At 48.1% G+C, this 25,973-nt stretch overlaps 3 protein-coding genes across 3 annotated transcripts in view; 2 read left to right on the forward strand and 1 right to left on the reverse strand.

The window, feature by feature from the left end:
• Positions 1 to 1,987, forward strand: part of plxna3 (plexin A3) — a 42,572-nt gene extending 40,585 nt beyond the window's left edge. The window contains exons 37-38 of the mRNA XM_052054116.1: positions 53 to 203; positions 331 to 1,987. Coding sequence (XP_051910076.1) covers positions 53 to 203; positions 331 to 423 — 244 coding nt within the window. The 3' untranslated portion in view covers positions 424 to 1,987. The remainder of the gene's footprint in view (positions 1 to 52; positions 204 to 330) is intronic.
• Positions 1,988 to 5,098: 3,111 nt separating this feature from the next.
• On the forward strand, positions 5,099 to 9,741 carry bcap31 (B cell receptor associated protein 31). The gene is made up of 8 exons (XM_052055699.1): positions 5,099 to 5,264; positions 5,717 to 5,812; positions 6,201 to 6,301; positions 6,398 to 6,542; positions 7,985 to 8,120; positions 8,730 to 8,856; positions 8,913 to 9,013; positions 9,332 to 9,741. Exons 2-8 carry the CDS (start codon positions 5,721 to 5,723, stop codon positions 9,356 to 9,358), a joined length of 729 nt encoding a protein of 242 aa, XP_051911659.1. The 5' UTR covers positions 5,099 to 5,264; positions 5,717 to 5,720; the 3' UTR covers positions 9,359 to 9,741.
• Positions 9,742 to 10,368: 627 nt separating this feature from the next.
• slc6a8 (solute carrier family 6 member 8) lies at positions 10,369 to 24,865 on the reverse strand. Its single transcript, XM_052054801.1, has 13 exons — positions 24,041 to 24,865; positions 19,272 to 19,403; positions 18,458 to 18,725; positions 17,738 to 17,870; positions 15,354 to 15,488; positions 14,517 to 14,620; positions 14,299 to 14,423; positions 14,098 to 14,210; positions 13,598 to 13,735; positions 13,418 to 13,520; positions 12,369 to 12,469; positions 12,123 to 12,293; positions 10,369 to 11,829 (listed from the first exon to the last, which is right to left on the reverse strand). Exons 1-13 carry the CDS (start codon positions 24,372 to 24,374, stop codon positions 11,695 to 11,697), a joined length of 1,992 nt encoding a protein of 663 aa, XP_051910761.1. The 5' UTR covers positions 24,375 to 24,865; the 3' UTR covers positions 10,369 to 11,694.
• Positions 24,866 to 25,973: the final 1,108 nt, after the last annotated feature.

Below are 25,973 nucleotides of genomic sequence, written 5' to 3' on the forward strand. Positions count from 1 at the left end.
GTTACTAGCTGTCCATCAAGACAGGCTAAGTATTTGATGGCGTTTCTTGCAGGTACTACAGAGACATCGCCAAAATGCCGAGCATTAGCGACCAGGACATGGACGCCTATCTGGTGGAGCAGTCGCGTCTGCATGGCGATGAGTTTAACACGCTAAGCGCGCTCAGTGAGCTTTACTTCTACATCAACAAGTACAAGGAAGAGGTGAGATAAGAACGCTCATAATCATTTTCATTTTCATACTTGCGTAGTACGAGAATTTGGTCTGGGTGTAGCTAATAAACTGACCAAGCATATGATGATGATGATGATGATGATGATGATGATGCAGGTTCTGACTGCGCTGGACCGCGACGCCTACTGCCGCAAACACAAACTGCGCCACAAACTGGAACAAGCCATTAACTTGATGTCAGGAAGCTGAGGAGCGCAAAACCGAGACGCCTGCGAACTGGGGGAGGCGGCGGGGGGGGGGGGGGTCTGATTTCTTTGATTTGTATTCTGAACTGCAATCAATCAATTTGCTATTTATTTGCCAAGCGACGGGCTGGGACCCATTTGTGGAATTAGCATCGGGAGCTAAACGGGGGGGGGGGGGGGCTTGCGAAGGACCCTGGACGCCATGTAAATAACCACAACAGGGCAAACGAGCGACCACTAAAGTGAACATCCAATCACGCCACGCCTGCTGACCGACCACAGCTGTGTCCCCCCCTCATCCCTCATTGGTCAGCCACGCTGGCCTCCGATTGGCTGGGAGAACTCTTTTCGCGTTTACTGCCCCCTTTCTATCTGTCCCCCCCACCCCCGACTACTCTGGACTGCACCACTTTTGCGGAACATTCCGGCGCCGTTCTTGCCCTCTTTCCCGGAGTGCCATATAAAGATACTGAAACCAAGACCGGAACAAACTCGGACCAAAGCCGAGATCAAAGATCGAAGCTGAAACGGACTCGATTTCAAAGACCCTTGTAAAGTTAGAATTAAAGAGACAAAACGACGACGTTTACATTTGGCATGGAGGGGAAGCTGCTGATTGGCTCTTCACAATGAAGGAAGGAAAGCCACCACTGGACCAACGCCACTGTGTGAGTGTGTGTGTGTGTGTGTGTGTGGGAGGAAGCAACAGACTGAAAATGCTCATTTAAGCTGTTGGGTCAGGTCTAATTAATGAACTCGGTCGACTGAAAATGTTAGCTCGTATTTTTGGGTCGGGTTTAATGACTCAAACGGACAGACCAGGCTCGTTGATGCCGTTGAATTAGACCTAATCCCTGAAATCAACGACTTGATAATCTTATTGCTGTTGGTTTAGGTCTAACGATTGCAATCAACAATCGCCCGTTCATTTTGTTGGGTCAGGTCTAATAACTGATATCAGCAGACTTTGAAAATATTGGCTCATGATGTTGGGTCTGGTCCGGTGACTGAAAATGTTAGCGGGATGGCTGTGGGGGTCAGGTCTATTTACTGAAATCACACATGCACACACCAGGGGTATTTATTGATGAACTTCTTTTATTTAAATCGTTGTTTACACATTATTTATTACGGATGCCAACCAGCCAGGTGTTGATGAACTTGCTGCCGTCGGTGATGGTGGCGGCATTTGACGGGAGCGTCGGTCACACACATGCTTTATATGCCTTGCCATGCAAATGTGGTTTGTAGCGCCGTCGCGATTGGTGAGGGCGCGTGACTCATGTTTGATGGCGAGAAGACAGTCCACGGGGAGTGGTCTAATGCCTGGACGAAAACACTTGACCGGGAAGATTCTCCATGATGTCATCAGAACAAAAAGAAGGAAAAGAAACATGTTTATTTATGAAAACGTGTTGGAGCATTGCCTTGTTTGATTTTTACTTTGAAATGTAACCATGACCACCATGTCCATGTAATAGCCTGTGTCCTTTTTTTTTTTTTTTTTTTTACATCGCCATTGCCTTGGTTTGGACTTTGTTGACATCCTTACTAAAGTGTAAACCACACCTGACTCTGCCTCTTAACTTGGCACCTTTGCTGTCTAACAGTCAAAATGGGTTTAGGTTTGCCGCATGCCAGCAAATAGACTGCGCCACTACAAAAAAAATGGATTCAGAAAGTATGTGTGGGACGGCAGCAGTACAGCAAGTTCCGCTACGACTTGTGATGAGAGAAATTCAAACAATCCAGCAAATGGCGCCCATGTTGTTGTTTTTGGAAAAATTGACATAAGTGTCTCCCATCAAGGAGATAATGTTGCAAAGGTGTTAGTTTTAGGTTTGCAACATTACAATAATCCAGCAAATAGACATTTTCACTTCCATGGTGGTTTGACATAAAATTAGTTCAAACTGAATTTGGCCAAGGAAAATTCCGGGTTCCCAAAGCATGGAAAATGGTTGACCAATTTTCCACGGAGAATTACATGGAAAACAAAGCAGGGGGGGGAGGGTTGAGTGGTTCCGAAAAAGCTTGAGTTGTCCTACAAAAAATCTCCCTTTGCCTCTCTGTCTTGTGAGTGAACACAAACGGGTTCAACAGACATCTCTGTTTGGAGCTGCCTTCAATGGCCAGCATAAAACGGTGGCGCTTTATGTTTCAGTAGAGCCGCAGCAACCATGACGACTGTGTCGAGATTGCGACTATTAACAGGTCGGCAGACTGGACCACTTTTCATACTTTGCTGCTTTACCCAAGAGCAGAAACCGCAAATATGCGACTGAGGGAAAAACTGCACAGAGAGCAGCGCTCCGACTTGTCGTGCAGTTTTTAGCAAGTGGTCTGTCCCTGGCTGTGGCAAGTGCCACGGGTGCTAGTTTTGGCTTTGGCCTTTCTTGCTCCCCACCCATCCCGTCACCGAGCCATACTTTTGAACGGCTCTTTTGGGGGGAAACAATGAGAATCGATTTGCAGATGTGAGAGTCGTTGGTTTCTTTTGTTTTTTTTTTTTGGTCAATTTGGTATGGTATCTGGTAAACATTGAAACAATTTGGTTAAATGTACAAAATATTAAGTACAATTGAAGAAAATACCACTTCTCCAATTCCTGTGGCGGTGGACTTTATTTGTGAATGTTATGATTACTTTACTACTACTGTAGCAGATGAAAAAGTCCTGGGCAATAAATTAAAGCAAAGAATGGGAACCCTGATATAACACACACACACACACACACACACACACCAAAACAGAGATTGGATTGAAACAGAATGTCTACATGTGAATGGCTTTAATCCACAAATCAATAAGTGTAGCCCCGGTGAACAGTAAATATACGGTATCTTTCCATTGATTTTTCAATCTTTGTGACAAACCTGTAACCCAGCAATTAGACAGTGTCACTTTTGACATCGGTATCAGAACTTCTACCACAGCTGCAGTCCAGCAAATAGGCAATGTCGCTGGGTGCTGACATCATCATCATCCTCTCAACGGAGCGAATCGGTTACCATGGTAACCTGTATTCCATGAGGCATGACATCATTTCAGCACAAAATACTGACGTTGCCGAGATCTCTCACTCGGGCAGAAAGTTACACGGTACTTTGACACTATGACGTCATTGTGGGCTGACGTGTTTTAGGGGGGGTTTAAAAAAAACTCCCATCCTTTCGAGGGATTCAAGTGAAAGGACGTTAAAGGATTGGCTACTTTCTTTCACGGTTAATCCGCCTGGCAACAGCCAGGCGGTCCATCTTGTGCATCATTTATGATTGGGTGGCGGACAGTCACGTGACCACAGCTGCCATGTTTAATAAATGATAGGCAGCCTGCTTGGAAATGGAGAAACAGAAGGCCAACAAGGCTAATATCGTTAGCATGTCAGCGGGTCTCCTGTCTGTGTGTCCTTCGGATGTTTCTTAATCATTTGAACCAAGCACCGTGACACCCCCGAGCTCCACGCCCCCTCCCCCAACACGAAGGCATATTAGCCTAAGAATGAACTGCCAGGATTGGGGTGCTGCATGTTGCTGATAACAGCACTCTGGGGAGGTGGGGGGGAACGGATTATGGAAGGATTGGGGGGGGGGGGCGGGGAGGGGGTTGTTGAAAAGAAGCCAAGCTCAATAAAAGTGGGGCAGCAACATGGCCGCTGTTTCACGCTGAACAAAATGTGTCCTAAAAACCACTACCCATCCTCCCAACACACACACACACACACACACACACACAACCCGTAAATCAGGGTTGGCAAACCTTTTCTCAACTAGTAAGGTAATAATTATCATTTTTATTTGCATTATTTATGTATTTATCAACAAAGCAACCATTTCACAGACAAATACATAAATAAAATATTACTGTTTAATGTAGATATAAATTTGTTTGTTTTACTATTTTTATGAACTTTATACTTTAGCAATTAAGTACAGTACAAATGCAAACTTTCTTATTTTGCTATTTCGTTGTTTATTTACAATGAAAACATTAAGCAATTATGTAATTCGGATCATTAAAATTTCATATTCCAGATTCTTTATTTTACTATTTTATTGCGTTATTTATCATTCATAAATTAACCACTGTATTGAAAGCAATTTAAAATGCGAAATACAAATACATTTCATGAATAGGAATTTAATCAAATGTATTTTAAAGACGATTTGTTTAGCTGTTTTTGTTTAGAATAAAGGCGGCACGGTCATCGGCTGATTAGCACGCACGCCTCACAGTGCAGAGGTGAAGGGTTCGATTCCAGGCTCTCACCTTCCTGTGTGGACTTTGATTATTTTCTCTGTGCTAACATGGGTTTTCAGGGTGTACCCCGCCTTCTGCCCCAAATCAACTGGGATTGGTTCCAGAACGCCCGCGACCGTCGTGAGGAAAAACAGTTTTAGAAAATGGATTGGTGGATGGATGGCTACTTACAGGATATGTGTGGACTGTGGCTCCCTCTGCTGATCGTCAAAGGAATTTAGTCCCGTGACGCTCTTTGACGCTCTCCAAACGTCGACTCAGTGTCATGTGACGTAATGTAAAAGCGACGCGTAAGTGAACAAGTGAAAATATCCATCAGGTTACACGTACATTCTATTAAATCGAAATCCTTGCAATTCTGATATTGACGCAATACGAACGCCACAATTGTTGTCGCGTGTAGCCCCGCCTCTTTTCCCGTACATAACCAATGACATGGCTCCCTCGCGATGAGCTGGCATTTCTCCCGGAAGTAGGAAGTGTTGACTCCATAACAAGCCTCAATCCCCAAGCTGTAAAAGGGCTTGAACACTCGTATCACATTTGATTATTACTTATTAGCGAGTATTAGTGATACTACTGCAGGTGAGTGTCAGAGATTAATCTTTGCTTCTTTTTTTTCTATCACCGTCTTCTCCTGTAGCAAGTTTAGGGGGTTTTACCTCCACTCTCTTCCAGTAAATAGACGGCGCCCGTTCAGCGCAACTCAGCACGTAGATATTTTAAAACCTGTTCTTAGTTGTGGGCAACATAGTTAACGTTTTATGACGACTGCTTGTGTGTACGACGGGGCAAAAAGAGAGCCTGTTTCGAGTGAGTTTTGATCTGAAGTCAAACAAATTTTAAATCAGGTCTCGACTGTATTTCAAATGCCTTTCAGATCAACTTGTGCCACAAATGAGTTTCAATCAGGTTTACAATGCGTTTAGATTAGGTTTAGACGGTACTTCAGATGAGCTTGGCTCAGGTTTATGCTGAGGTTTAGACAAAGGCGTGTTGATGACACTTCAAAGTTAAAGTTTCTGTGTGTGTGCCAGAGTGATGAGTCTCCAGTGGACCGCAGTGGCCACCTTCTTGTATGTGGAGGTCTTCTTGGTGCTCCTCCTTTGCATCCCCTTCATTTCCGCAAAGAGGTACGTGCTTCCACACACGTTAGCGGGGTGCGACGTTAAGCAGTTTTTTGGTGCTGTCCTGCGTTTATATTCAGATTAAGATAAGATTAAAAAAAACTTTATTAGTCTTGCAATGGAGAAATTCCCAATCGAGCAAATGTGAATGGAATGTCGCCAAACATTCTTGTCCTAACTATGACAAATTGTGGCGAGGGTAGCAATCACGTGAATCAGGAATCAGTTGGATTTTGATAACATGACCAGAAGATTCACACCGACTGTCATCCGATTCACCTCAATACAATGCGGTTACGTTTTGATTCTGATATGGTGGACTATCTTTCCAATAGAAGTCACTGCAATGACCATGCATCCATGTGTGTGTGTGTGTGTGTGTGTGTGTCTCCAGGTGGAACAGCATCTTTCGATCCCGGCTAGTCCAAACCATCGCCTTATATGGCAACACTTCCTTCTTGGTGGCCATGGCCATCCTCGTCTTCCTGCTCGTCGGTGAGTGTGCGTTTTCGTCGTGTACGTGACAAGAAAGTAGCAGGAGTTGAGTCGGTTCTGTCCCCCTCTGCGGTTGGGCTTTGTCGCGTGGCGTAGATGCCTTCCGCGAGGTGAGGAAGTACAGTGTGACCGAGAAGGTGGACCTGACCAACAATCCCACCGCCATTGAGCACATTCACATGAAGCTGTTCCGAGCGCAGAGGAATCTCTACATCGCTGGATTTGCACTCCTGCTTTGCCTGTGAGAGCGCACACACACACACACACACACACACACAGAGTCCATCTTTGTTTTTGCAATCTTGAAACGCATTCCAAACCAAATTTAAATGCATTTGAAACCCGGTTTGAACCGGATCCGAACTCATTTCAAACCCAGTCCAAACTTGGTCTATGCACAGAATAAATCTGCTCTACTCTCAGTCCAAACTGGACGACCCCCCCCCTGCCGCCCCTCCCCCCATCCAAATGTGATCAAAACTCACTTGAAAAGCCGTCTAAACAGGATCAAAATGCATTCTGAATTGAATCTGAATTTCGTCTAAACCGGATGTAAATGCTTTCTAAGCAAAGTTTACTTTTTTGAACTCCGTCCAAACTCGGCCTAAACTGGATCATCACGAGATCACTTCTTTTGCCGCAAAACGTGATTCATTAGTCCGTGGAATTCAATTAATAAGTCTTGAAATGGGCTCACGATGAGCAAAACAAGCCCGACGTGTGATACGTAATGGCAAGAAGCGGTCCCTGGAACACGTGTTGGTGTACTAAGATGGGCTTCCAGTAGGGGGCGATGTACACTCACACTCACAAGCTGTGCTTGAATGGACGATGCCTGTTGGATTTCCATGTTGGGACTCGCGCAAGTTAGCGGAAAGTGCCGGCAGCTGATCGGATATTTCCGGACCGTCTATGACCCCCTGCGGCCATATTTGGACGGCCCGAGTCACTTCCTCCCGACCGTTTGCGTCTCATCGATAAACGTGACCCGGGAACGCGCCGTCCCGCCGCCGCGCTTGCCCTTTTTTGTTCCGTCTGCGCACTTGACGTGGACGACATTGGGCCAGGTCACGTTACTTGAACCTCACCAGCGCCACGTGGATGACACCACGAGCTGCGTCCGCGCGTCTCGCTAAATATAAGTTGACGAGCCACGGAGCGTTGATCTCGCTCAACTCATAAACTCTGTCGAAGCCTCTTTTAAACCATTTTCAAGCAGCCCTGAAGAAAAAAAAAACTCATTTGAGATGCGGTCAAACCTTGCTTGCTCTCAACTTTGAAATGCAAAGTGAAATGAGTCTAAACCCGAATCTGATCTCAAACGCGGTGTAAACCCAAACCATGGTTGAGCTAAAATCCGTGTCGGGGGATGTCGGATCCGTGCAGACCAGGACTTCTTAACGTCGTTCAAGGTACACAAATGTACTGCATCATCTCGCCCTTCGTAATCGGAAAAACAGAATGTGATTTTTATTTTGGGGGGGGGGGGCACATAAGATACTTGTTAGCTCAGCACACAAAAAGTACCAGTCTAAGGTTTGTTGTTGCTTCCCAGAGGGAAGTTGAGCAATCAAAATTTTGATTTTGGCATCGATGGTCCGGCGATGCCAAAATGCCGAGTCCCAAATCGTAATTGATTAAGCGATTTTGTGTGTGTGTGTGTGTGTGTGTGTGTGCGCGCAGGTTGCTGCGTCGCCTGGCCACTCTTCTTTCCCAGCAGGCCTCCCTGATGGCGTCCAACGAGGCCTTCAAGAAGCAGGCGGAGGGCGCCAGCAACGCCGCCAAGAGCTTCATCGATGAAAATGAAATGCTGCAAGAAGTGAGTGGGGGGGGCGTGGGGGGGCTTTATTTTGCGCCACTGCTCGATTCTGCCCGCACTGCTACCTCTACTTTGATCAGTGAAAGATGCTCCGCCAAGGTGTTGTTGTCGAATGATTTCCGAGTGACTTTTCAGCAGGAAGTCAGCATGTTGGCTTTCAAAATAAAAGCGTTCGCCTTTTCGCTCCAGTCAACACCTTTTACTTTTTCATCCTTTCCTTCACCCATCACTTTTTTTTTTGCAGTCTTGTAAATTGAACTCTCCACTTTTTTCTTTTTTTTTTCCGCGACCAACTTCAACTTTATTTTTTGGGGGGTGGGGGGGCTGAGTCCCGGTGGCGTCAGTGCAGGAAAGTGAGATGATGGGTGAAAACGACGCCTTGGCAGCCGTTTTGATTCCGTCGCCGCTCAGCTGCTCTTGTCACTCGTCCTCGTGGCCTTCATTGACCTTTTTTTTGACACTCGATGACGACGTGGCCAAATCACAAGCGCCCGTCGCGTCGCAATAACGCCTCGCGGGCCCGTTTTTTTTTGCTTTGAGGCTTGCCCGCCATCTTTCTCGCCCTCTTTCAAACATGACCCCCGGCCGGGGCTCCTCTTCTTCCGACAGAAACTCCGAGAAGCCGGTCTGGAGGTGCCGGAGGCGGGAAAGAAAGGAGGCGGAGTCCAGCAAGAGAACAAGACTCTGAAGGAGGAAGTGAAGAGCTTGACGGAGGAACTGGAAGCCGCCAAGAAAGGTGCGGTTTTCTTGTCTTGTCTTCTTCTGGCCTGGACTGACGTCGTGTGTTTGCAGCTCTCCGCAAGAGTGACGGCGACGTTTCTGCCATGAAGAAACAGGCCGCCAACTTGACGCTGGAATATGACCGACTGCTGGAGGAGCACAGCAAACTCCTGGTGCGTGCGCTCTGGCGGCCATTTTGTCACGCTGTTCACTTGTTTCCCCTCTTTTGTCCAACTCTTTCCGTCCTCTTTTGGTTTTCTTATCGCTTGACTCTTTGCCTTCTTCACTCTTTCTATTCTTTATTCTTTCTCACCTTTGCTTCTTTTCCCTCCCCTGTCCTCTCTCTTTTTTAATTTTCTTCCGTCTTGCCCCTTTTCTTTCTTGACTCTTTCCGATCCCTTTCTTCAGTCTCCCTTCCACATTCACATGCACGCCGTTGTGAGTACTCCAGCCTTGATATTTTATTTTTATTTGTATTTTTTGGTCTGTAGGCTAGTGGTGACAAGAAGTCCGACTGAGGATGACGAAGACGGACGCTCTTCATATTTATGGGCCTGCTTTGCGGTGTGATGTTATGTCCTGTTGCCGCCTCAAAGTTGTTTTTTGTTTGTTTTGTCTTTGTTTTCTTTCAAATATGAGGTCATATTCCTGTTATTGAAGGTCCCAAAAAAAACCCTCCAATAACAAACAAACAAGTCGGGGTTGCACAAAAAGGGCACCAGCCAAGCGGCCCGTCGACTCGACAGGTGTTTCGCTCTCTCGGCTTTCACGTAGCCTTTAGCATCAACTGTTAGCCGCGCTCGTTTCTGTGACGCTTTTGGGTGACTTGTGTGTCACATTGCCATGGAAACCGCAAACACAACCTGTAATGTGTCACCGCCAATACACAACTTGACACAAACTGGTGTCTTGTGTGTGTGTGTGTGTGTGTGTCATTGTGAGCGTGCGTTTCTACGAGAGCGTACGTGCGTCCAATGTGCACGTGGTGGCTGGAAAAGGGAGCGGGGGGTGTTGAAAGGCAGCTGTTGGCCTTCTTTTAGAAAGGACTTTTTTTAGGTACCCCCCACCCCACCCCACCCTGGATCTTGTTCCTCAAAGTGCTGACTCGAACCGGCCAACGGAGTTATATTTGGCGTCGTCATCCCCCTCGCCGGTGACGGCGCTGCCATATTGGGAAAGAAAGCGACACTCCGGCGTGGACATTCAACGTCTCCCGGACAACTCGACTTATTTGCTTTGATTTGCTGAATAAAACTGAAATCACTTCTGCAATACTGGCGTGATAGTGAGTTATTATTATTAATATTTGGTAGCCTTGTGGGCTACCAAATATTATGAGTAACTGATGGGCATTGAAATGCGTTGGGTGGGGCTATTTGTTTTCCGTGAAAATTTCAGTTGGGTTTGTTCAACAGTAACAAGAAAAAAAATCAAAACCCGCTTTTATTAATAATATGAATTTTTATTTGTTGATTTGGTTATCGATACTATCTGTTAAGGTTTTCATTGTGGTTAACCCTCCTGTTAAGTTCCGGTTTAAGCAGAGCCTTTTTTTTAAGTAAATAACGTAAAAAGCTCTCCAGTTGAACCTCGCTTCAACGTTTTCACCGCCATAAAGTTCACATTTCAGAGTCCCGATTTCACGTCATTCAGTTTACATTTGCCGATTTCTCTTGTACTGTGAATGAAAACGACACGATCTTCGTTGCGACGAACCTCCGGCGGGACCTTACGAACAAAATGTTCGGCGCGGGATTCGCCTCCCATGCTACGTTGTAACGAGTTTCGACTGAATTTGTTATGGCTTGGTTAATGTAATCATCTGTAATTATTGCTATTAATTGAGTTAATCATGAAATGCAAACAATGTTTACCGAGACTTTTTTTTTTTTACACTTGAGGGTAATTAGCACGCCCCAGCAACATTATTGCTATTCCAGACATCCAAGAGGGTTAAACACCAATTCCTGTCACATTTTCACAATAAAACAAAATTATTTACAACTTGTTCACATTTTCTTTTCTACTTACGGATTTCAAGTGTTTTTGTTATAACTGCCATACCACTTGCTGGTCATGTGTAAAAACTTTGAACAGCAAAAAAAAAAAAAAAAAAAATTGGGGCTACGTCATCGTGACGTCATTTACAGACGCACAGGTGACCGGAAGCATGAGGTGATTGGCTCTCCAATGTGGAATTCGTGGAGAACCGATATCGGTCTTTGGTACACTTTCTGATTTTGGTGACGGGTAATTTACAAAATGAAGTGCACGAAAGAAAATTAGCGAGCTAACATTATTCAAACACTGAAAAAGTTTTCAGCACTTTGAACGCTAAGGAAACGCAACAAACCAAAAAAAAAAATCCCTTTGAGTCAGTAGTGAAAAGAGGACATATGGAAAAGCGCCCTACTAATGTTATCATCCAAACAGTTAATAAAATAAAATATGTCTCTAATTATTGTTTCAAGGGGCCTTTTGACAAATTTTCTTTCAATGCAGAGGAACACTTTTCAATTGTGTGTGTGTGTGTGTGTGTTGGGGGTGAACATATGTCTCCTTTAAACCAACAACAACAAAATCCCTTTTTTGCATCAACAAAAGAAAAGTCTGCTGATTGGCTGGTGAACAACGAATGGCATTAAGACAACATCATAAGGCAACGCGCACGACCACTCTTTTTGTCTTCCAGTGCTGGTATTTTCTTTCTGGGCTGCCGGGTGGTGGGGGGGGGGTCCCGGTCCTGGTTTTGGAGCAGGACCGGATGCTTCACAGTGTTTTCAATTTGGCGGGTCAGACAAGAAAGACGAGCGTGATAAAGTGCGAGTGAGCGAGCAGGCTGACGTTCGGGGGGTCACATGACGCTCTCGAAGATGATGACTTTGTCGTCATCGCTGGCGGGCGAAAGCGAGCCGAGCGGCTTGACGTCGGGCGCCATGTACTCCAGGTGGTGGCTCCCCCACACCGGGCTGGTCAGACGAGCCCAGCGCTGTACACACAAAACGGGAAGTCAACAGCTGACTGAATCTTTTTTTTTTCAGTTACGTTCCATTTGAAATCCATCTCTGATGTGCTGTATTAGCCTCATGCTAGCTTAGCAATGAGACAATGCGCCGTGACCACTCTGACTTCGAGGGGAAAATTTGCACTTATGTTTCCAAGGTCAAACTGAGGTCGTTTCACATTTGGCGCAGTGCATTGTGGGATGTCGAATTGCCCGACGCAGACCCCGCCTCCCAAAACACGGGATTATTTGGGTGACCCCGGGTTGCGAACTCTGACCTGTGCGAAGGAGCCTTTGGCGCGGAAGAGTTTGTAGGCCACACTGAGCGGGATGCACAACATGGACGAGAGCGCCAGACACCAGCCAATGACTTCTCCCCACCACGGGTACACGTACGTGTTGTTGTACGTCAGCGCCTTGTAGTTGACCAGATGGAACAGGAAGATGCCCTGCAAAGCGCACACTCGGTGAACTCCCGAACGGAGGCGCGCTTGGAATATTTCGTCCTCCCGGCTGTGACTTACCATGCACACGCACGGCGTGATGAAGGACCAGCACCACTTCATCCAGGGCAGCGGCCTGTAGCCAATCATACGCGCGATGTCGTCCATGAAGCGGTCGGCGCCTGCCGCGGGATGACCACGTCGTCAACAATCGTGCCAAAACATCAGCCAATTTGCACAATTCATTGGAAAAAAAATTACAATTAATAGAGTATATACAAAATGTCTAAACATGTGAATTTTACTGATACATTTTCATTATTTAAAAAAAAAGGGACGCATTTTAGAGTCTTCAGAGACACGAAATCACGACATAGGCCAGTGGTGTCAAAGTCAAGGCCCGGGGGCCAGATCTGGCCCGCCAGGTCATTTTATGTGGCCCGCGAAAGCGAGTCAACTTGCTCAAATCCGTCCCTAAATGTCAAATTAAAATATATATATTTTATATTATTTATAATAATAATAATAGGGCGGCCTGGTAGTCCAGTGGTTAGCACGTGGGCTTCACAGTGCAGAGGTACCGGGTTCGATTCCAGCTCCAGCCTCCCTGTGTGGAGTTTGCATGTTCTGCCCGGGCCTGCGTGGGTTTTCTCCGGGTGCTCCGGTTTCCTCCCACATTCCAAAAATACATGCATGGTAGGCTGATTGGACGCTCTAAATTGTCCCTCGGTGTGAGTGTGAGTGCGAATGGTTGTTCGTTTCTGTGTGCCCTGCGATTGGCTGGCGACCGACTCAGGGTGTCCCCCGCCTACTGCCCGGAGACAGCTGGGATAGGCTCCAGCACCCCCCGCGACCCTAGTGAGGATCAAGCGGCTCGGAAGATGAATGAATGAATGAATAATAATAATAGAAAAATATATCACATAATTCAATATATTTATATTTAACTTTTTAAAAGACTAAAATGAGTTTGACACCACTGGCATAGGCGTTCATGCTCGGAGGCAAACGATACGCTTAATCATTTGGATGACGGCCTCTGACTCCCCAGAGCATAAAATATATATATATATATATATATATATATATATATCCCCTGTGTGTAATGCCATGATGTATTGCGCTCGTACCATAGACCCACGACACCACCATGCATTCCCAGAAGGCCTGCCACAGGAGCGTCATCCCGCTGGCTGAGTAGTAGTCAAACAACTGGAAGACGTACATTCCTCCCTGCGAGCGCAGCAAAGTCGACTGTTGGACCATGCCGGGCGGACGCCGGGGCGAGGCCGACGTGCCTGCTCACCCACCTGCGTCACCATGGAGATGTCGATGATGAAGCACAGCAAGCAGCAGAGGGCGACGGCGATCTCCCTCTTGTAGCGGTGTTCGTATTTGCCGGGGAACAGATCCAGGATGCCCGTCACGAAACCTTCGACGCCCACGAACTGAAAGAAATCCGGCGCACACGTACGGTACACACCATCCCGGGGGTGTCAAATTCATTTCCCATTGTGGGCCGCAAACGGCCTCAGTAGATGTCAAGTGGGCCGGACCGTTAAAATTATACTCTGCTATGAATAACCAAAATAAGACTATTGTTGTCTTCTACTCTAATCAAAACAGTGTGTCCCCCTAGCGGATACTCCACGAATTGCACCTTATTAAAAATATTCATTCCGTGTCTTTTATGCATTTTTTTTCACTTTTGAATGATCCTGCGGGCCTGATCGAACCTCCTACTGGGCTGGTTCCGGCCCGCAGTTCCATATGTTTAACACCACTAGTGTGTGTTGTGTTTGTGTGTCACCTGACTGTCCAGACCAAGCAGCAGCAGCATGAAGAAGAAGAGTCCTGCCCACAATGGCGCCACTGGCATCAAACTGACCGCCTTTGGATATGCGATGAATGCCAGACCAGGACCTGGGGTGCGCGCACACACACACACACACACATGCTTGACCAAACATTGAGCCTTTAGCATCAAGCTAATGTGTGAGCAAGCGGTCACCTGACTCGGCGACCTGCGAAATGTCCACGCTCTGCTCGGCCGCCATGAAGCCCAGGATGGAGAAGACCACGAAGCCGGCAAAAAAGCTGGTGCCGCTGTTGATCAGCGCCAGCACGAAGGCGTCTCTGAAGGGGCGGGAAAAGGCAAACGCTAAGCGGCGGGTCGCTCCCCCCTTCTGTCCGTCCCCCCCGACGGCGCACACTAGCGCCCACACGCACTTGTAGCAGTCGTTGTTGAAGCGGTTGTAGCTGCCCAGAGCCGTCAGCGCTCCCAGACCGATGGCGTAGGAGAAGAACACCTGCGTGCCGGCGTCGATCCACACCTGCGGGGTTCAAGCCTCATAGTTGAGCAGCTCTGCAACTTTTCCCGTCCCCTCACAACTCAAAACAGACTTTGGAATCTGAACTGCCCTCAATAAAAAAGTCAGGACCCCCCCATGTGAAAATCTCCATATTGGGCCCAGTGAGCCATTTTCCCTCCCGGGTGTCATCATGTTGAGACTTCATGAGTCCCTCTCTGGATTCGAACCTTCTGGCACGGCTAAGACCTTCTCGGGACGGGTGTCTTCTCATTGGACTGGAATCTCCTTTCAGGAAAAGAAGCTTCTCTGGCCACTAGTAGCTCCTCCCTGGACTCAAACTTTCACTCGGAACGACATCACCCTCTCCAGCCAAGTACTTTCCCCAAGACTTGAACCATTTTCTTGGGATACGAGGACCTTCTCACAAGAGTTCAACCTTTCCTGGGGACTCTCTCTCTGGACTGTAAACCTTCAAAAAACTTCATTTCAGACTAGAACTTCTTCTCTCAAGACCAGAACCTTGTCTCAGGACTACAACTTTCTCTTAAGACCAGGACTAGCACCTGTCCCCTTTCGTTGCTTTGGCGCTTGGTAAAAAACCTTGGCGATCATCACGTCTTGAATAATGAGAGGCGTTCACTCTGCGCGCTTTGCAAGTTGAGGCGATCCTATGACTCGCGCGAGTTGACGAGGCGCATCCGCCACATCCAAGATGGCAGACAGCGTTACGCGTCACAGAACGCCCGAGTCTGACCTGAGCCTCCTCCAGCTTGGACCAGTCGGGCTTGATGTAGTACATGATGCCGTTGTACGCTCCGGGCAGCGTGACTCCGCGGACCAGCAGGATGATCAGCACCACGTACGGGAAGGTGGCCGTGAAGTACACGATCTGAAACGCAAAGCCCCCCCCCCCGCGCGCGCGCGATCAGATGTCTGCCTGCGGAAAGCGGCGAGGGAAAACCAAAACAAGACACGCGGGGAGTTGAGGGGGTAGGCAAACATTCTTCCCGACTCTTGCCATCCGCCCCCCCCCCCCCCCCGATACCGAGTGCAACGGGTGAACGATTGGATGGGAACCGGGGCATATGTGGTGGGAACGCAGCCGGCCAATCAAATGACATCATCTTCAATGTCGGGTTAATTTCAGGGTGAGCGACGAGAAGTGAATTTTCATTCGGGTAAATGGGTGAGATTTAACGAGCTGTTCACACGGTTTACTCCTTTATGACTTTCTTTCAATGTTATCTTTTTTTTTAATCAACATTCAGTTTTACTGCTCTCGTTGTCGTGCGGACTTGAATGAACCCAGTGAACTTGAACGCCTCATATAGTTTTGTGCCGCCTGCCGCTGAACGCCATCAGAGATGTTTGTCTTGAGAGCTGAGCTCCGTGAGAGCGTGCACGCGCACGCACGCCTCCCCCCCCCCCCCCCCACACACACACGCTTACACGGCATGATGTTGTTATCAGAGGATTGTCTTACTCACCGTTTGACGTTCTAGATAAAGCCGCTCACACCCGGCCCATTCTTGGATTTACTTTGTCCCACTTCGCATTTGTTCAAAAGTCGCATTCGTTTTGACAATTTTTGAACCCTGAAAATGTGTTGATGGAATCACATTGACAATTCCTGAATTTAATTGTTGGATTGCCGGGGAATAGTTGAGTTCCGGTCTACGATTTTGTTATTTTAAATGAACAGTTCTGTCAAGCGCTTTTTTTGATGCAGCCGCGGCGGTTGTGAAAGCGCTTTATCAATACACTGATGCCTCGCTGTTTCGCGGTTCAGTGCATCGCGGATTTTTTTCAAACATATTCATTAAAAAACTAAAATGAAATTAATATACGTGGAGTTCATTTAAATGGGATATTGGTCAATTCGTTAAATACATTTTATTATTAAAATAAACAATTCTACATCTGCATTTTACACGCTGCTGGTGTTCATTTTCTTTCACCATCGGTTCAATGAATTATTTGGAAGTACAGTACATCTTTTTAAAACGACAATGATGATTTTAATTCCGAAGCCAAACACACACGCACACACACACATTTAATATTGTGTGTTTTGTGTACTCAATGATTGGTAAATTAATGGAAACAGAATTTACAACCCCAACGCACGTCCGGTTCACCGTGCGGAGGGGCAGCGTCGTGTGGAATTTGCATGCGTGCTCTCCCCGTGACTGTGTGGCTTTTCTCTGGGTACTTCGCTTTCCTCCCGCATTCCCCAAAACATGCACTGGAGGCGAACTGAGCACTCCAAATTGTCTCTTGCGAGTGTGAGGGCCAAACGGTTGTTGGTCAAAATGCGCATCCTCCATGCGGAAGTCCAAGCTACTTTGTGTGATGCCATCACAAAGGCGGACCACACTTAGCATCTTCATGTGACGCATTATGTAACACACACACACACACACACACACACACACTTCTCTCAGTCACGTCCCACTGCAGGGTAAATGACCCCTCCCCCTCTCTACAAAGGACAAATCACAGGCCGCCACATCACAGCCTGGCCGTGTCCCTACTCGGGCCTCCTCCCAGCATCGTTACCATGTGAACGCTTAGTCTGCCATGTGACCGCGTGCGTAGCATGTGTGTGTGTGTGTGTGTGTGTGTGTGTGTGTGTGTGTGTGTGTGTGTGTGTGCTGGTGCGGTCCGACAAAGTGCACGCCCACGTTGCGAGTTTGATTAAGGCTCCTTTAGTTTCATAGCTGACCATGTGACCTTTGACCATGGGTGCACCACAGCACACACAAGCGTGCGCGCACACACGCACACGCACACACACACACACACACACACGCAACACACACATAGACTTCCATGCAAAAACATGCTCACCAAGACGCACGTTCACTCTCACACATTCGGACGCTGGGACACCGAGACAAGGTGAGCACGATTTAGGCCAGTAGTGGGCAAACTACGGCCCGCGGGCCAGATCCGGCCCGTTGGTCTTTTGAATCCGGCCCACCGAAGGTTGGTCCACAATTAAGGTTCGATGTGAACGATTGCATTCATTTCAATTGGACAAAAGTCAATGCGGCCCTCGAGCCAAAAAGTTTTCCCACCCCTGCGTCATGCGTCTGCGTCATGTAGTCGTCTGAGCGTGCGGCCTACGTGCTTTACCTTTCCGGTGGATTTGACGCCTTTCCACACACAGAAGTAGATGAGCAGCCACACGGCCATCAGACACAACAGTAACTCCCAGTTGATTTGACCCGGATCGTCCAAGCCCGATGAGATGTTCAGAACCTTGTTTCTGCACACACGCAGACACACACACACCGATATTATGTGCCACATCACCTTCGATATCATATCACTTGTCACGAGGCAGGCAGCATGTTACAAACTGCCACACACAGTGCATTTGACAAGCTACATGTGACGTGTCACATGACACGTTACACGACACGTTACATGACACAATACCCCAGGTGACACATTACGACACGTCACGTCACAGCGCGCACGACGTCGCGCCGCGTGTCCCGTTGCGAATCACCACGTCATACGTGGCGTTTCATCTCTTGTCACATGACACACACACTCTACGTACTGTAACATGATGCTACTCGTAACAACATGCATGACACACAACTCGACACACATGTTTGAAATGCTACTTTTCGGTACCTTGTAGATCACGTGACACAACAATGACATGCAGGACAAGATGCGTGACACACTACGTGACATTACGTGCCAGGTGACATATTACGCAATATACGACGACACAGCTAGGCGACACTACGCGACACACTGCGTCACACGACACACGCGGCACGTCGCGCACTACGGGTCGGGTGACGCGTTCGAGTCGCAGGCGGCGCGAGCGGGACTCACTCCCAGAATTCAATGATGGGCGATCTGGCCTGGGCCACGTGGGCGCAGGTGAGGTTACTGCCGGCGACGGTGGCGTTGCCGCTGGCGTTGTTGCATTGGTGGAGGCTGAAGGCGTCCACGCAGCTGTTGGTGTTCCAGGGGTTGCCGCAGGAGGACCACGGCAGCTGGCTGCTGAACGACTTGATGAGGTAGTAGAAGGCCCACGCCAGCACCATGATGTAGTACGTGTTGCAGAAGAACACGATCACCATGGACGCGTAGCCCAGACCTAAACACCACAAGCGCAGGTTGTCCGACTCTTTACGCTTCCAAAAATGTTTGCCTTGTACGTACGGACCCCCAAATCAACCTGAAAAATATTTCTGACCCCCCCCCCCATCCCCTTGCGTTTAAGACAGACCCCCGATTGATGGTGTCTCTTCTGGTCAGAACACGGACGGATGAGGTGGCCATTGGCAATTTTAGGAAAATTGCCAAAATTTTCCCAAACAGCCAGTGTATTACAGGAACAGTGGTGGCCATTTCCCCCCCCCCCCACCCCCCACCCCTCATGCACCCCTGCCAATGATGAATACTTGACTGCATAAAAAAAAAATAAAAAAATCGAAGCCATTGTGACATTTTGTACAGTTTGATGATTTAATTCAGAGATTCTTTTACCTACCACCAGGGGGAGCCCACATGTCACGAGTGGGACTCATAGCACATTTTGCTCACCTACAACATTTATGGCATGACATGATGATCTCCAGAAGTGTGTGTGTGTGTGTGTGTGTGTGTGTGTGTTTGCGCCTGGGGGTGTGGGGGGGGCTACCTTTGAATAGTGGTGCGATGTTCCACACGTTGATGCTTCCCGCCTTCATGAACTGACCCAGTGAGATCTCCAGGAAGAAGATGGGCACCCCGCCCACAAAGACGATCAGCAGGTACGGGATGAGGAAGACGCCTGACCGGGAAGGCGGAAGAAGCACAAAAGAGCTCCTAAAACACCTCGTCAGGGTGAACCATTAACCTGCTCTACTTTTTGTCACGTACGCCCTTTTCGCCAGCCGCCCACAACGGTTACGGCGCGACAAACGCCTGCACTTTGTACACTAATAAGACAAAGACATGATCGTTAGCGGAGCTGGTGTAGTACTAGTGCCTCGCCGCTGCGATGAACGCAAAGACATCGCATGGTGGCGCTGATGTAAGCGGTACGCTATTAATGTATGAAGAGTTGAAGTTGTAAAGGACAAATTCAGGAAAAACAAAATGGACGCCAAAAGGACGCAAATGGCCAGGAGCGGACAACCTCGTTGATATCGATGACACCACGTCGACGGAGTTCAGCCGCCCGCTTGGCCGAGAGCAGAAAATGAGACGCATCGGCGCGCTAAGCCGCGGACGCCGCTGCTACAGTTAGCAAGATAATCTGGCTAATCCCAGCTAAATGGCTGTGCTCATTGAGTTTTTATTTTTAGAAAAACACCATTTACAAGACAAAATGAACAACCGGATGTCGTTACAACCTGACCAAGACGAGCCACCTCAGCAAAAAAAATAATAATCTTCAGATGATGAAAATAAACTGGTGGTGGGTAAGAATAGCGATTAGCCTAGCTAAGTTCTGCTTCCGCTTGCCTCGATTCGTGAAAGATAAATAAGGACCGGCGGCGGACGAGGGCAGCGCCGCAAAAGTGAAACGCCGTCGTCGTCGTCGCCAAAATGTTCTGATGGATAATGCGCCGATGGCTACGTGCTAACGAGAACTTTAGTCATCACATAATGCAAAGCAGTTTAGCACATAATGCAGCCAGTTTAGCCCCTCCAACATTTGATTTAATATCCCATAATATAGTTCGAAATTACTTTCTCAGCCCCCCCTCACTCCCCCTCAATGGATCAGTCAAGCTCCCCGCCGCTTAACCCCGGGAGAGAAAAAAAAATCCTGTAGCCATCTCTGGATAGTTAGCTAGATCACACATCAACATCGCAACGTACACAGCACTGACGTTAGCGTCCAAGCGTACGATTTGACCAAAAGGGACATTGATTCGCAAGTAAGAAAAAGCACGAGTGAAATGGAGCAAATCTTTTTGTTTTGGGGGTGGGTGGGGGCTTGTCCTAAAGTGATATAAGCAGCGTTAGTTTGTGTTTTAGCTAATAATGTCTATGAGCAACAATGTTCCCGTTAGCACATAGCGCTTGTCTGCGAATAACAATTAACAACAAAGATGGAGTTTCACTTTGTGCCCCCCCCCTTCCCCTCCCCCCCATGCGCTAGTCTGAATATTTCAAGATTAGCAGCGATCATCACATCCGCCGCTATCAAAGCTAACGACACAGGACAGGATGCCCCGGCCTTAGAAATATGCCGTTGTGTGGAAACGGTCCGCCGCGCAGAATCGGTCGGCTGTGGTAGACTTGAAAAATATCAACGACGTCATTGATGAATCGACTTCCGCTCAACTTTCATCAGATTGTCGCGCACAACAAACAACAACAACAAAAAGTCGTACGTTCTTCAACTTCTATGTTGTCATGCACGTAAGCTAGCCGGGACAGCGCTAGCCGGGATAGCGCTAGCCGGGATAGCGCTAGCCTGGGCGCCGGTTTGGAAACAATCGATCCGATTTAAGTAAGTGGTCGAGCCAACCTGTGTGACGAGTCAGCGATAAGCGTTCGACTTTGATTTTTTTTACTCCCAAAAGTAAGCGGACAATTTGATGGCGTCCCGCTGAGCTGTCATGGATGCCATCGGACGCCGACGTCGGAACTCCCCGCCGGCAGGTGGCGTCGGTCGGCCGACTTGCGGCGGCGCCACCTGGGCTCGGCCGATAGGATTAAAGGATTATTGTCAACTGGCGCTAAACTGCGACGCACGTGGCGTCGGGGATAACCGCGTCACGCTCGTACACGCTGAAAATATCCTACGCCTTTGAACCCGACGAGATCCCGGGCCGCGTCGCCACGGCAACGGAACGTCAATTGACGGCGGAGGCAAGGGACGGGTTACCCTGGCAACCCGACTGATGACTCAGCCGAAAGACTCCTGGATCCTGGAATCTCTCCAGAAACACGTACGCGCACGCACACACACACACACACACACACACACACACACACACACACACACACACACACAAACATCCACAAACAAGTGCACAAATGCAACATCAACTCACAAAGCACACCCACACAAATACAAACACACATATTTTTACATAAAACACACAGCACATGCCCGAACAAACACAATTACCCCCCCCCCCACACACACACACGCACGTACACAAAAATAACACGCAAATGACAAAAGTACATGCCGCAAACACAACGCAGAGATTATTTCATGATCTGCAGGCTTCAAACTGACTTCAGCTACATCATCCAAACTGTGTGTGCATGTGTGTGTGTGTGTGTGTGTGTGTGTATTTAGAGGACAAGAGAGATCGTTAGAAGAAAAAAAAATTCGGAAGGAAACGAAAAGGAGCGCAGAGTTTAGCCGCTACCAAAGGTCCGAGCCGAGTCGCTGATATACGGCAGCGCGACCTTCAAGGGCAGCGTGACCTTCAAACGCCGCCAAAGTCAGCAGGGAGGCAACTTGAGGCCTCTTCGTTGGCGTGAACAGGCTGTAAACGACAGCGGAGACGACGGCTACAAAGAGAGAAAAGAGTGACCTTCATCTTTGTCCCGTGAGAGCGAGCAGACCTTTTCATCTGCCACCCCCTTCCGTCCCCCCCCCCCCCCCCCACACACACACACCGTCATCCCGTAACACCTTTCTTGTCAAACGCCGCTGCGTCAGCACATTGTGTGTGGATGTGGATGTATTTTTATGTGACTGGTGTGCGCATGCGCGTGCGTGTTTGAGCACACACACACACACACACACGATTCAGGCGGGGGGAAAAAAATAAGTATAAAGCAATATTTCCAATTGTGAAGAATTAAGAGTGTCGTTGTGCTTTTTCGATATGATTCCGATGAATGAGCCGCTGATCGTCGAATGAAAAATGGCGGCAGCCCTTTGATAGATCGCGAATCCAAAGGCATGAGATGAAAGTAGACGAGTAGACAATTACATCAGATGGCAGATGCATGACCCCCCCTCCACCCCCCTCAGGGTGTTTTGTCATCCCCTGACCACTCTGCTGAAGAATGCTTTTTGCGCATATGTTTTTGTCCATGCTTGCTTGCGTGTGTGTGTGTGTGTGTGTGTGTGTGTTTACATACATGGAGGACGGGGGGGGGGGGGGGGGGTGGAGCCAATGGGGGCAGAACAACTGACAACCGACACTGTGGTCACTCCCTGTCAATCAATCATCCAAGTCCTCAAAGATGACATATGACCCAAAATGGCCGCCGCTGGTGGGTGGGATTAAACGTTTTTGTTCAATTCCAACACACACTTGAACTCTTCATGACCTCCAACATACGCTTGGCCTTTGGCTCTCACTTTTGTACAAGCGTGCTTGTGAAGATGATCCTAAAAGGTCATCTTGTAAACGTTTCAACAAGTTAACACCCTGAACCGGTCGCCAGCCCATCGCAGGGTCCACATTGACAAAACATTCACAGTCTCACAGTCACAGGAGAATTTCAAGTGTTCAATCGGCCTGCCATGCGTGTTTTTTGGAATGTGGGAGGAAACCAGAGCACCCGGAGAAAAGCCACGCAGGCCTGGGGGAGAACATGCAAACTCTACACAGGAAGGCCGGAGCTGGAATCGAACCCGGTACCTCTGCGCTGTGAGGTCGACGCGGTACCCACTCGACCAGTGGACCAGAAAGCAACCAAAAAAAAAAATCAGACTTTTGCACATCTAACTATTTGCTCATCGTCTTGATATTGTTCTTGTTTTATTAAAAGTCTTTATTTTGGAGGGGGCGGGGGAAGTGGTGTCTGGGAAAAATATGACTGCTTGTCTTGTTTTATTATGATTTTTTATTTTAATTACATTTTTTTCAAATAAAAATGTAATTTGATCGAGGTAGCATGATGACTTTTGTCTTGTTTTCTGCTCACTTTTTATCTTGGTAAAAAAAGGGATTTATTCTCTTATTTTTGATTTTATTTACGATGAAGTTTTTAAAAAAATAATTAAATGCAGCTGTCGTGGCAATGTATGTTTTTTCCGGAGGGGAAAAAAAATCCTTGATGAAACACACATGACTTTATTCTCTTCATACTGAATTTTTATTCATGCTTTACTCTGAACTGTTCTCGTGTCTCGTGATAAAATACATTCTTGTGTTGTCATCACTTTTTCCTAAAAAATAAAATCATTTTTCTTGTTTTGTTAAAATTGATTTTTTTTTAATTGAAAAATTAGATTTTTTTTCTTCGATAAATCTATGACTTCATCTCAGCTTTTAGTGCAAACTCTTATTTTGAAAAAAAACGTGACTTGTTTCACGGAGCATGACGCTCTTTTTCTTGTTTTATTGCATTTTTTTGTGCTTGTTGGTGAAAAATATGACTTTATTATTTTTATTTCACATCTTGTAAAAAAAAAAAGACACAAGCTCCTTTGGTAAAGTTTCTGTTCGCCTCTCCCGTCACCGTCACTGTTTGCGAGCGCTCGACTTTTTCGCTCACCTCCTCCGTTCTTGTAGCACAGGTAGGGGAACCTCCAGACGTTCCCCAGGCCGACCGCGAAGCCCACGCACGACATGATGAAGTCCATCTGTCTGCTCCACGTCTCGCGCTCCTGGCGCACCACCGGCGGCGGCGGCGGCGGCGGCCCCACGATCACCACGCCGCCTTTCTTGCCCTCGGCACCGGCTCCGGCTCCGTCCGTCCCGGGTCCGTTCGGGCTGGCCGCCGCAGCCTCCGCCGCCATCGGCCCTCCACCGAGCTGACTCCCGCTGGTCTCCTCCGGGGGCAGCAGCGAGCAGGTGGGGGAGACGGGCGGCGCAGTCTGCCTGTTCATCAATTAAAAAAGGCGCTCGGTCAAAAATATCCAAAAGCTTTTCTTTTTTTTTTCTTTTTTTGCCCCCCTCTCTCTCTTTCTCTCTCGTTCTCTCTTTCCCTCCCTCTCTCTATCTCCTCTCGAGTGTCAGCCGTCAATCAAATCAAAGTGGCAACGTTCCAGAAGAATCAAACCCAAACAAAACGTCCAAAGTGTCCCGAGTGTCGAGATTCAGAAACAATCCACAAAACACTTGAACGTCAGCTTGAAGAATCTCATCGGCGGGCAGACTGATGGGAGGGAAGGCGGGCGGGCGAGGTGGGGCGTTCGGTCGGAGTGTCACCGCTCGACGAGCATGGGTTCGCCGAGTCTTCCTTCCAGTACGAATGGGGTGAGGGGGAGCGGGGGTCCTTCACCGGAACGCGCACGTCTTCACCGAACGAGACGCGAGCAGGGTGGGGGTTGTGGCTTATCCCGCCGCTGATCCTGTGAGCGGCCGCGCGGCCAGCGCGAGCCTTTTAAAGGGGGGGGGGGGGGGAGGATGCTGCGCAAGGTGGCAGTCGCCGCGCCGCGCACGCCCCGCCCCAACCTTTTTTTTTTCCTGACGTCACAGTCAAGGGTCTCCCTCGCACGGTCGCGCTCCGGAATGAAGGGCGGCGTGAATGAATGAGCCTCATTATGAATGAATGAGCCAGGGATTGTTGTCATGCGCGTAGTGGAGCATGTTTGGATAACACGCACGCGCGCGCGCGCACACGCACACAAATCAAGTAAACATACAAACAACGGTCACACACGGTCACATATTACAACAGTCACTGGCGCAAACGTACTCAAACCATCACACACACAAACTCACACGAGCACGAAGACAAACGACCCCCCCTCCCCCCGACACACACGCCTAACCGTCATGGAATCATACACTGCACACAGTTGCGCACGCACGTGAAAAAAATCACTCTCTCACTTAGATTCAATCACCCGCTCATGCGCAATCACGCACTCATGCACTTGCACTCACACGCTCACACGAAAGACACACACACACACACACGCGCGCGATAGACACAAATACGCGTGAAAAACTACTCAAGACGACTCAAACACAACACTCTCTCACTCACGCGCACACGCAGACACCACACACACACGCACACAATCGCATGCGTACACGCACACACACGCGCGCACTTTTTTCCCCCACTGGGTGTGTTGCTTCTTTTCGAAACCTTTCCACTTTGTCCTCAGGTCCCTTGAACGACGTTACATAAATCGATCTTATCTCAATCTGGGCCACTTGATAAACATTGAATGAATATAATCGTGTCACCAGCAATCAAAAGCGCAGCTAGCGACGTAGGGGCGGGACTTAGACATGACGCCACCAAATGGTTTTGCTTTCCTCGTCCTTCAAACAAAGTGTTTGTCTCCCTCGAGTGGTCGGAAGTGGAAACTACAACCGTGCGATAATATGACAGGTCTTGCCAGGATTCAAAAAGTAACTTGAAACCCTTCGTTCAACCCCTAAACTTAAGCCACGCTTGAAACAATAAAAATAACTCCTAACCCTTGTTCAGCATGAATCCCTAACGGCAACTTTTAGCGTATTTGAAAGAT

The sequence above is a fragment of the Hippocampus zosterae genome, chromosome 2, assembly GCF_025434085.1.
Source record: "Hippocampus zosterae strain Florida chromosome 2, ASM2543408v3, whole genome shotgun sequence".
In the NCBI taxonomy this organism is placed as follows: Eukaryota; Metazoa; Chordata; class Actinopteri; order Syngnathiformes; family Syngnathidae; genus Hippocampus; species Hippocampus zosterae.

Excerpts from the sequence above, each read along its gene's own strand:
- bcap31 (XM_052055699.1), top strand. The coding sequence starts at position 5,721 with ATGAGTCTCCAGTGGACCGCAGTGGCCACCTTCTTGTATGTGGAGGTC. Across the intron at positions 6,302-6,397 it reads CCTCGTCTTCCTGCTCGTCG|ATGCCTTCCGCGAGGTGAGG; the intron begins GTGAGTGTGCGT and ends CGCGTGGCGTAG. Across the intron at positions 8,121-8,729 it reads AAAATGAAATGCTGCAAGAA|AAACTCCGAGAAGCCGGTCT; the intron begins GTGAGTGGGGGG and ends TTCTTCCGACAG.
- slc6a8 (XM_052054801.1), bottom strand. The coding sequence starts at position 24,374 with ATGAACAGGCAGACTGCGCCGCCCGTCTCCCCCACCTGCTCGCTGCTG. Across the intron at positions 18,726-19,271 it reads CATCGCACCACTATTCAAAG|GTCTGGGCTACGCGTCCATG; the intron begins GTAGCCCCCCCC and ends TGTGGTGTTTAG. Across the intron at positions 14,211-14,298 it reads TTCGCAGGTCGCCGAGTCAG|GTCCTGGTCTGGCATTCATC; the intron begins GTGACCGCTTGC and ends CGCGCACCCCAG.